Source organism: Coturnix japonica, chromosome Z (genome assembly GCF_001577835.2).
Source record: "Coturnix japonica isolate 7356 chromosome Z, Coturnix japonica 2.1, whole genome shotgun sequence".
In the NCBI taxonomy this organism is placed as follows: domain Eukaryota; kingdom Metazoa; phylum Chordata; class Aves; order Galliformes; family Phasianidae; genus Coturnix; species Coturnix japonica.
In genome coordinates, this window is record NC_029547.1 from 36,524,872 (window position 1) to 36,539,336 (window position 14,465).

The window sequence follows — 14,465 nt, forward strand, 5'->3', positions numbered from 1 at the left end:
CTTTACTTCTCAGAGATTTTTTATTTTTTATTTTTCATTTTTAAAAAGGTTGATAAGGAGGAGATGGGAATCTTACCATTTTGTTTTATTTGATTTTAGAAGCTTCCTAAAGAAGTGGGTACATGTGTATGTGTGGAGGGGGGCGGGGTGGGAAGGATTGCTGGGAATGGTGTCTTTTATCATAAAGTGAAATGGACAAAAGTAGCAGTTCAAGAACTATTACTAGTTCCAGATTCTAGATGTGTTTCATTCTTAGTTTTAAAGGTGAATGCCACAGTTACTTAGCTTCCTAGTATAACTGAACACCCTGTATACACTTAGCTGAATTTTGAGTGGAATAGCGCAAACATCTAAGAAATATTATTTTTACAGAGTTCTTCTGATGCTTCTGACAAGTTGTAGAGTATTTCACTTACTCCTGGCAGTTTGGCCAGCTAGTCTGACTGTGGTCCTTTTGCTTCTGCCAGCCTCTCTTTTTCTTTTCTTCTCTGAATGTTAGCTGTGCCTGAAAAGTTAGAACCGGGATTTTTCCCTCAGATTCATTTTGTGTTTTAAACACATCACCCTCACTGAGTAACAGGAAAGATGGGTCTCAGCATCTTTTGTGCAGGGAAGCTTTTGCCACTGGAGGAGTTTCTCTATCATCAGTCTGGTGAGGAACGCTGATGCCATTAAAGTTGTCTCCAGCCCCATCATGGAGACCACATGACATTTTCAAGCTGAAGTTTTAACTTGGGTTCTGGGCAGAAGAAATGGTAAGCAGTGAAAGCACAGAAATTCTCTTTTAAAATCAGTGAGTTCCAAAAGCCTTTCATTTTACCTGGGAGCATCCAGAAAAATGAGTTGGTGGCCACAGATGAAACCAATGATGCCCAAAGTCTTCCAAGAACAGTCTGTGGCCTAGTCTCTGCATGTTTGTGCATTTTCAAGAATTGCACTGCTATGATTTTCATTAGTAGGCAGCAGCAAGAATGCACCTCACAGAAATACTTGTTTCAGATTTGATACCTGAACCAGAATTTCTTAGCTTCCTTAAATTGATTTGGAAAGGAACTCTGTAATGTACCCCCTGCATTCTCTGCTCTGTTATCTGTCCTTTTCCCATGACTTAAAGCAGCTTGTCCTCAGCTGGCTCTGATGTAGTTGTTCTTTTGTTGAATGTCTCCCACACTGTAGCTATTCAAGAGTCAAACTGAAACAGGCAGCCAGCTTCTGTGTTTGCGGGTATACCAGTAGAGATTTCTGATCAGTGTCATTCTCTTAGGGTATTCCTGTGAGCTTTCAGAGCCCTCACTCATCTTGCAGATGAGTAGATATTCTGCACTGCTATTTTTCCCTCTGTGCTTCTGAGTGCTGGCTTACTGGCTAGGCAGGTAGAGTAACTCCTTTTGATGTCTGAATGTTGTGCTTTGCAGCTGCTCTTGCACTGGAGTCTGCCTGCATGCTCCAGGCAAACTCCTGCCATCAGAAGTATTCATACAACCTGCCAGTGATATGGTAAATCCCAGGCAAATGGCACAGAGGGTCTGAGTCTGAGTGATACAGCTTTTAAGCACAAAGACATTGCCTCTGGCACATGAAGGCTTTGGGCTGCAAAGTTACTATGGATAAATGTGACTGTGCACTTGCTTTGTGCTTCTGTGATCCCTTAGGCAGACACTTCTGGTTCCTGTCAGAGGCAGGGAAAGAGCTATTTGGATGGGTTGACATGGCTGTTCTGGCATTCTTGTGCTTATCACTCACAGACAGGTGGGCAAGGACAGAATTATATTCTTTCTCTCTGTTCCTTAAGTGTTTTATTGCTCTTATGAAGAAGAGTATAAAATAAGTGTGCCTGGTTTTATTTTAGCAAAGTTGTGGTTTGGGGTTGTTTAGACCTGATTTAGTGTAAAATATCTGTAATTCACCAGATAATTTAGCATGAGTGCAGAGGAACCAGAAGAAATGTTTTTCCTTGTAGTCCTTTGAAAAGCAGCCTATACACATGATGCATGCCACAGTATATGTGACATGCACAAGAGGAGCATCATAGCTAGTGAAAAGAGAAAATGCAGAACATCATGCTTTTAGGCTGTTATACCATGCTGTCCTGAGAGCATCTGTCCACTGAGAGACCTGAGATAGTCTGTGTCTTCTGCTTCTCCCTCTGATGTCTTTAAACAGCTCCTGACCTCAGGTCTGTGTATTCCTGTAGGACATGCAGAGGCTGGAAGGTTCCCAGGTGTCCTAACCTTCATTAGATACTTCAAAGTCAGCTAGTTAGATATCCTGTGGTTTTCCACTTCATTCAATTGCAGCTTAGAACTGTTAACCTTTCTCCTCTGTTACAGTCCCGGGGAAATATTCAGGACAGTGAGCAATGTTATGAGAATATTTTATTTTAAACCAGTTCAGAATTTCAGTTTAAAAACTTGATCACTGGTTTGTCTTCTTTTCAGGGGAAAAAAAACAAAACAAAACAAAAAAACCCCAGAAAAACCTCAGTTACAGTGCAGAGTTCAGAATCCATTGTTTATTATGCTACCTAGTCAAAGATCTGTCTTGCTAATGTTTAAAACTGAAGTCCTGTCCTTGTTCAATAGCGAGGGGGAAGTGGAAATGGGCTACACAGAATGCATGCTTGAGATCTAAAGATGTTGGTATGCTGATGGCATCCTTCGTTTTTAAAAAAAGGTCAGTGAGCTTGACTTTTTTTACACAATGACCCCTTTGTACTAGTCCACCAGTTAGGAAGTGGAGATGGGAATTGGTCTCATTTTTGTTGATGGGGTGAGAATCTCTTTAGGGAGAGAAGTGTGGTAGGCAGAGTTCTTGTGGTTGGTTGTGTCTGCTTCTCTGAGCATCTAGGGAAGTATCTTTATAGTAACATGGGAAACTAAACCCTCACAGAGAATAGGTGAAACTTAATCTTGGACTTTAGCTCCTCAATCAACTTGGCATTGTAACACACTGCACTCTGGATGAGAGATGAGAATCACGTTAGAGTGATTCTTAAATAGCTTCTTAAATCAGGGATGAAATATCAGTGTATTGCTGGAACATTGCTTCTGCAGCAAAACTCACAAAGTAGATATCAGCAAGGAGCATCAGCTAATAAGGTCTCTCCTGAACCTGTGTGGGGCAGGATGTAGATCAGGACAACTCTCCTACGTGAGCCTTGTCTAGAAAATGTTTATGGAGAAGTGGAACTGAAATTTTAGAGGGTACCCTAAGATGCAGTATATATAAACCTGTCAGCACTACGGAATAATAAATACATTTATAAGTATAGCAAAAGATACTTTGCTGATGCCAGTGAGAAAACTTAATGTGTTTAGTGGTAGTTACGAACACGGGCAATAGACCAAATGCTTTTCGTTCAGACAGAGGTGTTCATGAGCAATCATGCTCATGTCCTTGTTCATATTCATGATTATATATGTCAGACATTTTTGGTTTGGTATGTAACCTGCCATCAGTCTGCAGATAATTACCTTCCCAAGTGTGGCTGAAAGTTTTCTGCTTTCCTTAACAGAACTTTTTAGTTTCAATATTTTTGTGTGTGCAGTATATTCATAGTATAATCACTTATACAAAAATAAATAAATAAATAAATAAATATTTTTTAAAAAATCCACATACAAATCCATCCATTTTTGAAATACTTCATGGCTTCACTGGCTATGATTCACATCTTCAAATACAGTTGTACATCTGACACATTTCTGTTTTTTCATTTAATTAAAAAAAGGCTGCTAATCATGAAAAACATGTTTAAAATGTTAAAGATGGAAAGACAAGCAAAGTGAGCTGGAATTAATTTTGCATGGATTTGCATGATTCCTGCAGCCAAATTAAACATATTTGTTTTTTCTTTTCTACAAAATAATGTTTTGTAGTTTTCTGTGTAGATCTTAGTCTGTCTTTGGCAGAACTAAATGTCATTGTAGATTCCTTGTACTAACATCACCTTGACCACTGGATTGTGAAAATAATTTCATTTTCTTTACTGTAAGGAATTCGGTAATCATTTTGTAGAGAAGTGGAATAGTTTGGATTGGAAAAACAGGTCTAAACCACAATTCATGCAAAACTCCTAGCACAGAAAGTGAATGATGTTGTGCAGGGCAAGTAGGAAGTGCTGTCAAAAGTCAGGACTACATGGAGTAAAGTAATGCCTCCAGACCAGGATGATCATCGCCAAAGGGCTAGTAGGCCAACAATAATGCCAGGTGAACCCTCTTCAGTGAGATCAATGAGAAACAGAAGTAATAGTTTGAGTGACAGATGACATTTGTTTTTTCTTTTTTTTTTTTTTTTAAAGGGAAAAAGTCTGTCTTGATTATGGGAAAAAGTTAGACAAATTGAGAAATGATAGAGAAATGTAAGGAAGGATTTGAAAACTAGGTTAAAGGAAACTAGGAGTGGGAAATCTGTGGGGCAAGTGAGAAGACTAGAAGTGAGAAAGCAGGAAGTTTCCTAAACTGTGATAGGAGAAAAAAAGTAGAAGACTGTGATATAGCTAATGGAAGGCATACTAAAGAAGTGAAAAATCACACCTTCTTCATTTTCATACTAGTAAGATTGAATATATTCTGAGGAGAAAGAAACTGGAGAAAGAATTAAGACAGGAGCAAGAAATTGTGGAGTAGTTGCTAGGACTGAAGATGCAACATTTAATTGTGATGTCACAATTGGGACTAAATTCCATCAGCTGGAGGGATGACAGATGGTTACTGTGAGTTCTGTCTGTCTGGAAGGGTTTGGGTGGCCCCAGCCTGGCTTTGAAAAGGTGGTAAAAAAATGGCAGGCATGTGAATGAGGAAAGGAAGTGAATGATAATCCTCACCAATGAAATAGCAAGACAGTTGAAAGGGGATGGTGCAGACCTTTGGAAAGTATCTACTCTGATGAACTGTCAGTCAGAAAAAGAGCAGATAATGAATCCCAGCACAATCTAAATTTGTTCTAGATCGGGTGAGTACTGGGAGTACATCCCTCAGAGATGTCTTGCAGAGGTTGTCAAACTAGTCATAGTAACTGGTCAGCTGGTACTAGGAGCAGCAGAGTAAAATCCCGGGAAGCTGGATCTTTTCACAATCCGTTGTCAACCTGAATTCAAGATCTTGTGATCAATGGAATTGTGTGAGTAGAGTTTCTTTGTTAGTGTGAAATGTGGTACCAGAAGGTACCCATGATACTATTTTGAAATAGTAGGAAAAGAACTGTGTTTCTCACAGTATCACTCGTGCGGGTTGGAAGGGACCTTAGAGATCATCGAGTCCAACCCCCAGGATTTGATCCTCCTGTGTAGCAGAGAGGCACTTCTACCACTTGCGCCACAGGGGGGATTCGAACCCGGGTCTCTGGTGTTGCAAAGTGGCGTCCTTAACCACTGCACCACTGGAGGCACACATATTCTGTTGGAATACGATGTCCTTCTTCTAAAAGTCTCACAGTCAGCTGTCTTTTGTTGTGCTTCATGGTGCATCCATATAGCCATGAGTTCCTGTACACATTTTAAAGTAAACAAAGCAAATAAAAAGATTAAACCTCAGTTCAAGAGGAATACTGAAAATTGAACTGGCAGGGCCAAGGAATAATTTTCTTGTGCCACAGCTGTTGCAAGTTAAGATATGAAAGTTTGTTCTGAAAAGCTCTATAAAGAACATGTTGGCAGTCTGACCACTAGCCAGGACACCTCTGTTTGCAGAGGTTTTCTTAATCTGACCTGTCCTGATCACGTGGTCTCAAGATTGGATGTGAACACTTCAAAGAATGCAGTAAGTGGGCAGTGGACAGGCTTCCTTGGGGTATTTCAAGGAATATGGTGATGTTCAGTGTGTGTGCAACTAAAACTAGGACTGAAGCAGAAAAATAAGGCCTCTCCCATCCACACTGTGCAAATATTTGTATGCATAGGAATACCTGATTAGCCTTCTTAAAGCTGAGCAACAGACTCTATTGTTGTGACAACTGCTGCAGAGCTTGGCCAGTAGCAAGAGCAAACCTGTTTGTACTAGCCTGGTTTCTACATCCTATTGCTTTTTCAGCATGGAAACAACACTCGTGGAAACAGGAGCTCTAGATTGGTGCAGGATAAGCACTGTGAATTACTTTACAGGTAGGGCACTTACAGCATGAATGAAAGAGGAGAATTTTGCCCTCGGTCTACCAACTGCAAAGTTCTTTCTCAATTTACCATGTGGTCGCACTGCAATTTTTAAGTAAGTCTATTGGTTTCTGGTTTTGTTATAATGTAGGTTTTCAAACTTTCTTTCATCTGTAGCTTGTCACTGTAATCCACAGCGCATCTCTTTCACTCTTACTTAAGTAAATGTCCTTTTTATTCCCAGACCTGCTTGTTCTTTACTGATAATCCTTTAACTCTTTTTTGGAAGTATTTTCAATGGCATACAAAAAATGTAAATTTCCCTGGTGAGCACGACTGTTGTGTTTCAGAATACAGGGAAAAAGGTATAATCTCCTTTTGACTGTAATTCTGCAATTCAGAATTTTTATTGGCCTATATATTTTTAGTAAAATAATTGTTACCATTTTATTTTACAATACTAATATCAGTATTACTGCAATGGATTTTGCTGATCTATTTGTATACAAGTTACCAAAATTAACTTTAATACTGCTAGTAGTTATTCTCAAACTTTGGCAGTGCTAATGTTTTGTCCTTCAAAAAAAGAGGGTAGTGGAAGTATCAGTTTCTAAAGCAGTGATTCTTAAGGAATCTTTTAAGGAAGATTTTTAATCTCTAGAAAGTGAAAATGCTGGTAATTAAATAGGCTGCTGAAATGGAAACCAGAAGACTCTTTAAAAATAACCCATTTCTTACATCCATGAGCTTACTGTCTTTGACAGCACTGAGCACTCCTCTGTGCAGATACAACCTGTGGACTTTTGCATTGCCATGTAGCAGTGGGAAAAGAAGTTGTTGTATTTGTTTCTTCATGCAGTGGATGACAAATAGAAGAAGTCTTTTCATCCTTGCACCTTGTTAGTGTACCTATCTCTGCTGACCAGGGTATTTCCAAGGGTATGTCATTGGTGGTCATTTGGCTGTTTGATGTTTTTCTTCATGTTCTCTTGGGCTGATCATGTTTTTAGAAAAATCTTGGCTTGATGTTTATCCAGTTTCTTAGAATGGTTGATTTTTTTTTTTTTAAATAAAAGCTTTTTGAAATCAGAAGAGCAGTTCTGTAAGCTTAATTACAGAAGTTATTATTTATCTGAAGAATAACTAATAATTAATATGTAGATAGTTATTTGCAGTAGGAGTGTTAAGTGAGCCAAGATGAAAAGATGAAGCTTTCTCTGTGTTGTAGTAAGTAGCACAATAACTAGATATCCAATTGAAAGCTGTTTGAAGTAACTTGTAGGAATGGAAACTTTACAAGAAAAATGAAAAATATCATTGAGGAGGAAAAATTCAGTCAGAATGAGGACGTAGTGAAATGTAAGATATATTTAGAGAAAATTATCATACACCTTCCAACATCTTATCTATTTGTTAGCTTTCTTCTTCCCATTTTACCCCCGTAGTACTTAAACAACACAAAGAGGTAGTTTCTTGGTCTATTTCTGCCATATAAATTACTACTTCTCATTTAAATGTATTTCATCATTCCTTTCTGTGCAGGAAAAAAAAACCACCAAAACATTTTCCTTTTAGAGCTAAATGTTTACTCATCATAAAAAGCGTGCGCAATTACCTTTCAACCCTAGGAAAGATCCAGAGACTGAAAATTCCTGTTCTGCATCAGTGGGTACCAAGAAAGACCAAGTGGTGGTATGAACAATCAACTGCATTTTTTGCTTGCTTACTGTAATAAACATAACTTATATAAACACAGAACTATGTGTGTGCATATAAAGATATATATAACACATTATATATCGTACATAGCCCAAAATTTAGAAAAAGGGACATCTTTTGTTTTGTTGCCTAAATGTAGATCATGTTGTCTAGAGTGAATGTGAAATTTCTTTTAATGAATAGTTTGTAAGTGCTGTTTTTGAGGAACCTTGAAGAAAGATCCACTTGGACATGTAAAAAATTGGAATTAGGAGCATGTATTGGGAGTTCATTAATGATTCAGGATGATTGGTTTCAGTTTTCCCTCCTTCCTTTCACAAGGCAAAATCCAATCAATACTTTCCTTTCAAGGTCACAACTGCTGCTCGGTCTCTGTCCTTCTTATAACCCTTTCCCAACCACATGTGTGTTCTGGAGGATTTAATTACTGTTTTAATCAAGGTTGTCATCAATAACTCTTGGCATCTTCAGGCTCAGACATAAAGCTGTATTATTACATTAGAGGGTTCAACTCTAATCCAAGTGCAAGGGAGCTGTGGTGATGAATAGCTTCAGGTCACACTGTTTGGCAGTCATGAAAGGAGCTTTTTCCCTCCCTTCCTGTCCCCAGTAATTCTACGGTTGTGTTATAGCCAGGAAAGTATGTTCAGCTGTGAAGGAATGGTATTCAATTTCAGATATTTGATTCTGCGAGATTTGTAAAGTTGAGTTCAGTTTGAGAAAATAGTTTCTCTTTATGTGAAGGATATTTTTAAATTGTACATGTTGTGATCCATCACAGTGTATTTGGAAATTGGAAATTTGTTCTCTGGAACAGCACCAAAAAAAAAAAAAAAAAAAAAAAAGAAGTAGGTTTTAAAAAAAGTTTTTAAAAATATTATTTTGTTGTTTTTTCCATCTTTGGAAAGGAAATTGGTTCAGCATAGAAGAAAAGTCCCAGAGTCCCAGATCCTCTGATGAGGATCGTAAGTTTTATCATGGTGAAACAGCTTTCCTGTTTTAGGAAATATCATAAGCAGTCACCCACAGATACAGAAGAATATCTTAATTATGCTTTTGTTTGGAATCTCACTGGAGTATTCTCTCAGCCAAGCCATTTGCTTTCTGAATAGGCTGCTAAAATACATGTATATCAAATTGCTAAATATTATTTATCTACTTCTAAAAATATAAATTGTGTATTTTCAAAGTGATATTTGAGATACGTTCACTTGATGAGAATGAGCTGAACATACTACTAGCAGTCTAATATACTAGACCAAAAAAGTTAGTCCAGTGTAATTTTTATGTCATAGTATCATAGTATCATAGTCTCGTGCGGGTTGGAAGGGACCTTAGAGATCATCGAGTCCAACCTCCTGGGATTCGAGCCGCTGTGTAGCAGAGCGGCACTTCTACCACTTGCGCCACAGGGGGGATTCGAACCCAGGGCTTCCGGTGTTGCAACGCGGCATTCCTACCACTTGTGCCACCGGGGCACACATGTCATCTGAAAGACAGCAAATAAAATTTATGACATTATCTCTTTATTCTCCTGAGAGGGAGTTATCATAATATTTTCAGAATCAGGCTCTTGGAGGTCAGATGTATTGTAGAACACTAAGAACACAATCAATCATGCTTGCTGAACACAATAAATCCAGATTTGCTGTGGGTTGTAATCCTTAACTAGTCAAAGAATATCTGCAGTTCACTTTACCCTCTCTACTGGTGTAGTATTTAGCATGGTTCAAAATCAGTGTTATATATACTCTATTGACTTTATGCTGTTCATAACATGCTGGTAATAGAAAATTTACTTCTATTGCTTGTGTGTGTGTGTGCACGTGGAGGGCCAGTACTTTAAAATTAATGTAATTTCCAAGGAGAAAACTGTTTGGTGACCTGTAAAGTGTGCTGGAATGTATTTGTGTATACATACTTATACAAATCTATAACTACACAAATTTTCAAGCAGTGTAACTGGTGCAGATTGTTAAAATTGATGTATGGTTGGTGATTGCTTTTATTTGTTTTCTGTTTTTATACATTTGTCCCTACCTTGAATTCATAACATACTGGTCACAGATTCGTTGCCTTGCATATGAAAGTCATAGTTTCATGTTTCAGAGAGTACTTAGAACCAGTATCTAAAAACCTGGGACAAAGCTTTTTAATTTTAGAGTGTTTCTTTGTATACACTGTGATCACTCTTGCTGAGCTACCACAGATTAGAAGAGGAGGAGAACATTACATTGCCTCCTGCATTACAGGAACAGCAAAAGAACACTAGGCCTTTGGCACAACAGATGGCAGCTGGGAGAAACTTCAGGCAATGTAAGTTGGTTAGAGGCTAATTTCAGTACTGGGAGTGAAGAGTAGTGCCAGGTCCTGAACAAGCTGCTTTCCTAGTAGGCCTTCTAAGCATTCACTAATGTAGTGAGTTACTGATTTGGCTATTAATGAACCAGATTTTGGTCTATATATGATCCTCAACAGAAGCAAACACCCCAGCAGAAAACTATAAACAAAAATGTGCTCCTTGAGGTATGACTAAGGATTGGTCTTTGACTTCATAAGGAACTTTCAAGACATCAAGTGTGAAGGATGAGCATTAGGTGCAGGTGGGAGGTGATTCCTTTCCTCTACTCTGCTCTTGTGAGACCTCACCTGCAGTACTGCATCCAGTTCTGTGAATATTTTAAAGCCATGCGATTTTCTATAGCTCTGAAACATACGTACAAGCTGTGTTTACTAGAATCAAGTAAAAAAAGAAATATGTAAATTAACGTGACAGCTCTTCCTTGTGGTATAGAACATTAGCTGGAAAGTGCAAACTGAGAAGAGTCTGGAAGTATCACAGTGGGCTTTCTCTCCTGTAGATCAGGACAGAAGATAATACAATTGGTGAAGAAATGTAAATATAAAAAAGAGTACAACTGGCAGTTGCAAACTGAGCCCTGAAAATTGCATTAATGGTAATGCATTCCATTCCAGTTCATGGTGAAGTAAAAGGAGTTGGTCTGGTAGATCAAATATGGCTTTCATTGAAAGACTGCAACAATGAAGGTGAGATGATAAAGCTATTCAGACTCCTAACCTATAAAGAATGAAGACTATATTGTTTCTACATATACCTGCTGAATTTACAGAATTATTTATTCTTAGAACACATGTAATTATAAAATACTGTGGTTGTTTAGAGGATTTTATTTTTTTTTCCAGGGTACATGTATCCTGTATGTACATATTCAGTTCATACAATTTTGGTGTAAAATTGTTAATAAGACAAAATTATGAATAATACTGTTATATCTTTGGTTCATGTATTAATTTGGGAAGTTCTATTTCTTTAATAGAACTTTAAACTCCTTTTTCTTTAAGGAGTTTGAACAAGCCTTGAGAAAGATTTTATTTCATGGAAATATTTAATAAATGGAGACTTGGACTAAATGGACTGAATAAGAGTATGAGAGTATAACTTGCTGTCTTGTTTCATTCATTAGAAGTATATTGTGAAGTAGGACTTGGTGAGCATTTATTTAGTGTAAGCAGACCCAGCACTACATCTGTGAAAAAGTCCCAAGTAATCATGTTTAGACTTGTGTCTTTAGATGAGTAGGGTTTTTTGTTTGTTTGTTTTTGAGTTTGCTAATATTTACAATTATCATCTTCTTTCCCAGTCCAGACAAGAACAAAATTACAAGAACTCTCAAGTACCTGTTAATGTATTTTTCAGAGAGAATGTAAAAAAAACTTACTTTCTATTCCATCAGTATTGATTCATGGCATTAAGCCTAAATAATTAGAACAGGACAAGTATCAGGCTTTTGTGTCCTACATTAACAAAATTGTTACAATTATTTTGAAAATTACTTAACCAGTTACAATACTAGCATGCATTTCACATTAACTGACTCACCCTCTCCTCTCCATTGTACATCAGATAATCAGAAATAATTCAATTCTGTATTATCTGTAAAGTAGTCTCGCTGGGGAGAAGATACAGTGTGTGGTTTGCATGTACTGTATCATTTCACCACTTCTGGGGCAAAGCATATCAGCATTTGTGGGCATCATAGCAAAAGGGTGTAGCTTATTTTCTTTGGTCCTGAGGGAAAGTTGTAGGTCATGACCATATATTTGAAAATCTTTTCTCCCTCATCCCTCAAAAAAGATGTCCTCATCCACGCTCTGTACTGTGAATAATTCTTGACCAGTGCTGTCCTAGGAACCATACTGGAACATTGTGTGGGAGAGTGTTATTTATCTTAGGTCAAAAAGGTGCTGTAATAAAATATACATGAAATAATTATGCCTAAAAAGTAAGATGTACATGTTCCAAAGTGTGGGCTTTGGCCTTTCCTTTTTTACTGACAGAGATGTATCCTGAGCCTCTTTGTTTTTCAAGTCCTCAGCACCAGTCTGGGTGGAGTCAACTGAATTCTAATTTATGCTATCCTGTTCCCTTCAAAATTTATGATGGAAATGCCTTTGGGAGTGTGTTTATTTGGTTGGATAGCAGGACAGGATATTGATCCAGATGTACAAGAAAGGAAAGACTAACTCTATCGCCGTTCCCACAGCCTGGAAAGTTAGGTTTGTTGTACATCTGCAGAAGCAGACAAATAGGATCTAGAAAGGATCTAAAATGCATATAGCATACTGTGTGTTAGATGTGGATAGGAAAACCAGTACCTGTTGCAGGAACAGAGCTTCAAAAAAGAAAACAGTCTTATTCACTTACTTGTTAATAGCCTCTCCTAGCAGTTAAGGCAATAAGCCAGTAAATAGTATCCATTATATACTCATGTCTAATTTACTTCATGTTAATTCAGTTTATAATTATACTGTATCATTTAGTAAAACTGTTTACTTTTCCCTGTACAAATTGGCTGAGTCTTCAGATGGAGATATACAATTAGCCTATTAAATGTAGTACATATTCAGTTTTGTCAAAAAGGTGACACAGAAGGTGGTATTCTTAAATATAAAGAGAGGGGATGTACCTTTTCCCTTGAGACCAACCCAGATTGCCATTCTCCCCCTCTGTTCCTTGCTGCATCCTGTGAAGAGTGCTCCTCTGAAGGGGAGGTCCATTTTGTGCTCGCATAAAATGGAGAACAGAAGAAAGCAAAGCAAGGATAAATTTTAAGTGCACATTGTTTCTGGCTCAAAGTGCTGTGCTTCAGGAGATTCAGACTGTTTTATGTAGTTCTGAGTTGAGCAGTTTTTCTCCGTCTTCTGTGTATGCATGGAATCACAGGTGCATTCACAGGCAGGCACAGGCAGTGTCTTCAGTGTGATTCCAACTTAGTGAAGCATCTGGGCAGACATAAATGTTCCTGTAGCCTTAGGAGAGGGGCAAGACCTTAGTTTACATTCTTCAGCCTATCTGAGAAATGTGTGCCAAACACTGGGATGGCCTTCCTTAGCTACAAATCCAGACCATGATTTTCATGAGGAACCATTCTGTGTGCCTTATTTCTCTACCTGCAAGTCACAAGTGACACTTGGAGGATCATGGTGTGCATAAGGTTCAGTAAAAAGTGATTGTAAGCTTGTCTGTTCTTTAGCCTGCGACGTTAGGATTTGTGAGTGTATTTGGGGACCTGTATCTTAATATTTTTTAACAGGAGAGGAATACTTGAATCAAAGTTGTATCAAAGTGTTGCAGTGATCTCTCACCCTGTGGTCTTACAGTCTACACAAAATGAAGGAGGAAAAGATGCACAAAAAAACTGTAGCAGTGCTAATGTTGATTCTTGGAATTATGCAAACTAAAACAGTGGTAGAATTGGCTTCAGTATTCAGATAGAGTTAAGCAGAAAGGTTTCTGAGTTGAAAGTGATTCTGTTTTTCAAAGGGGTGAGACATAATTATTCAGTGTCCTTCATGTGCTCTGATCTTCCTTTTAGTGTCTGTAAACTGACACTTGTCAAAAGAGCATCTGTGGCAGCATTTCTGTATGTTACGTTCATACTGTCTCGCTCCAATTTAGGAGTGAGGCAAAGGTTCTTTTGATATGTTATGCCCGGCGTGAGATTAAGAAGAAGAGCATTCAAATGTTGATCCGACCAGTTTATTAGAAATGATAGACAACTGAGGGGATGGGGAAGGGAGAGCGACGAAATATCAAAATTAGGGGGATGGGTGTTGGAAATATCCTCAATAATTTTTGGTCAGGACGGTATATCTGATAAAAGCAGTTTTTATTCGTGATTGCAATGGCGGGCACCCTGATGGCAGAAGCGCGCCTTTGGACATGATGTTACAGTTTTTATACCTTTTCTCCCATATGTTTCCCCCTCCCCTCTCCCCTTTGGTTGGGTATTGCAGGTTACAATTTTACCCGAGGTTTGCATTTGTTAATTACATTCTGAAATTTGTTAGTTCACTTGCTATCTTGCCAGTCGCCATCCTGCTGTTTCTGTTTCCAAGATGTCTCGGTACTCTTATCGCATTGATATGTTGATTTCCTCCAAAGCTTCTTTCATTCTGTCCCAGAAATCGTCGTTAAACAAAGAGCCCGGGGCGGGGGTGATTCCAGTCCTTCCCGATATCTCTTCAGGCACATCCTTAGGTATTTTTACAATGCATACAACAAAACACTAAAACATACATTGTTGCTAGTTTATACAGGCATATTGTTAATTATTTCAACTTCTCCTCTTTG

At 38.1% G+C, this 14,465-nt stretch overlaps 1 protein-coding gene across 8 annotated transcripts in view; it reads left to right on the forward strand.

Annotated features, from left to right (window-relative positions):
* The window catches only part of NTRK2 (neurotrophic receptor tyrosine kinase 2), a 205,584-nt gene that overhangs the window by 71,401 nt on the left and 119,718 nt on the right, over positions 1-14,465 (forward strand). For 4 of the 8 annotated variants that reach the window (XM_015849249.2, XM_032441164.1, XM_015849251.2 and 1 more), the window contains exon 12: positions 10,787-10,858. The exons of the other annotated variants lie outside the window; for them this stretch is intronic. In XM_015849249.2, the coding sequence (XP_015704735.1) occupies positions 10,787-10,858 (72 nt within the window). The remainder of the gene's footprint in view (positions 1-10,786; positions 10,859-14,465) is intronic. 8 annotated transcript variants of the gene reach the window in all.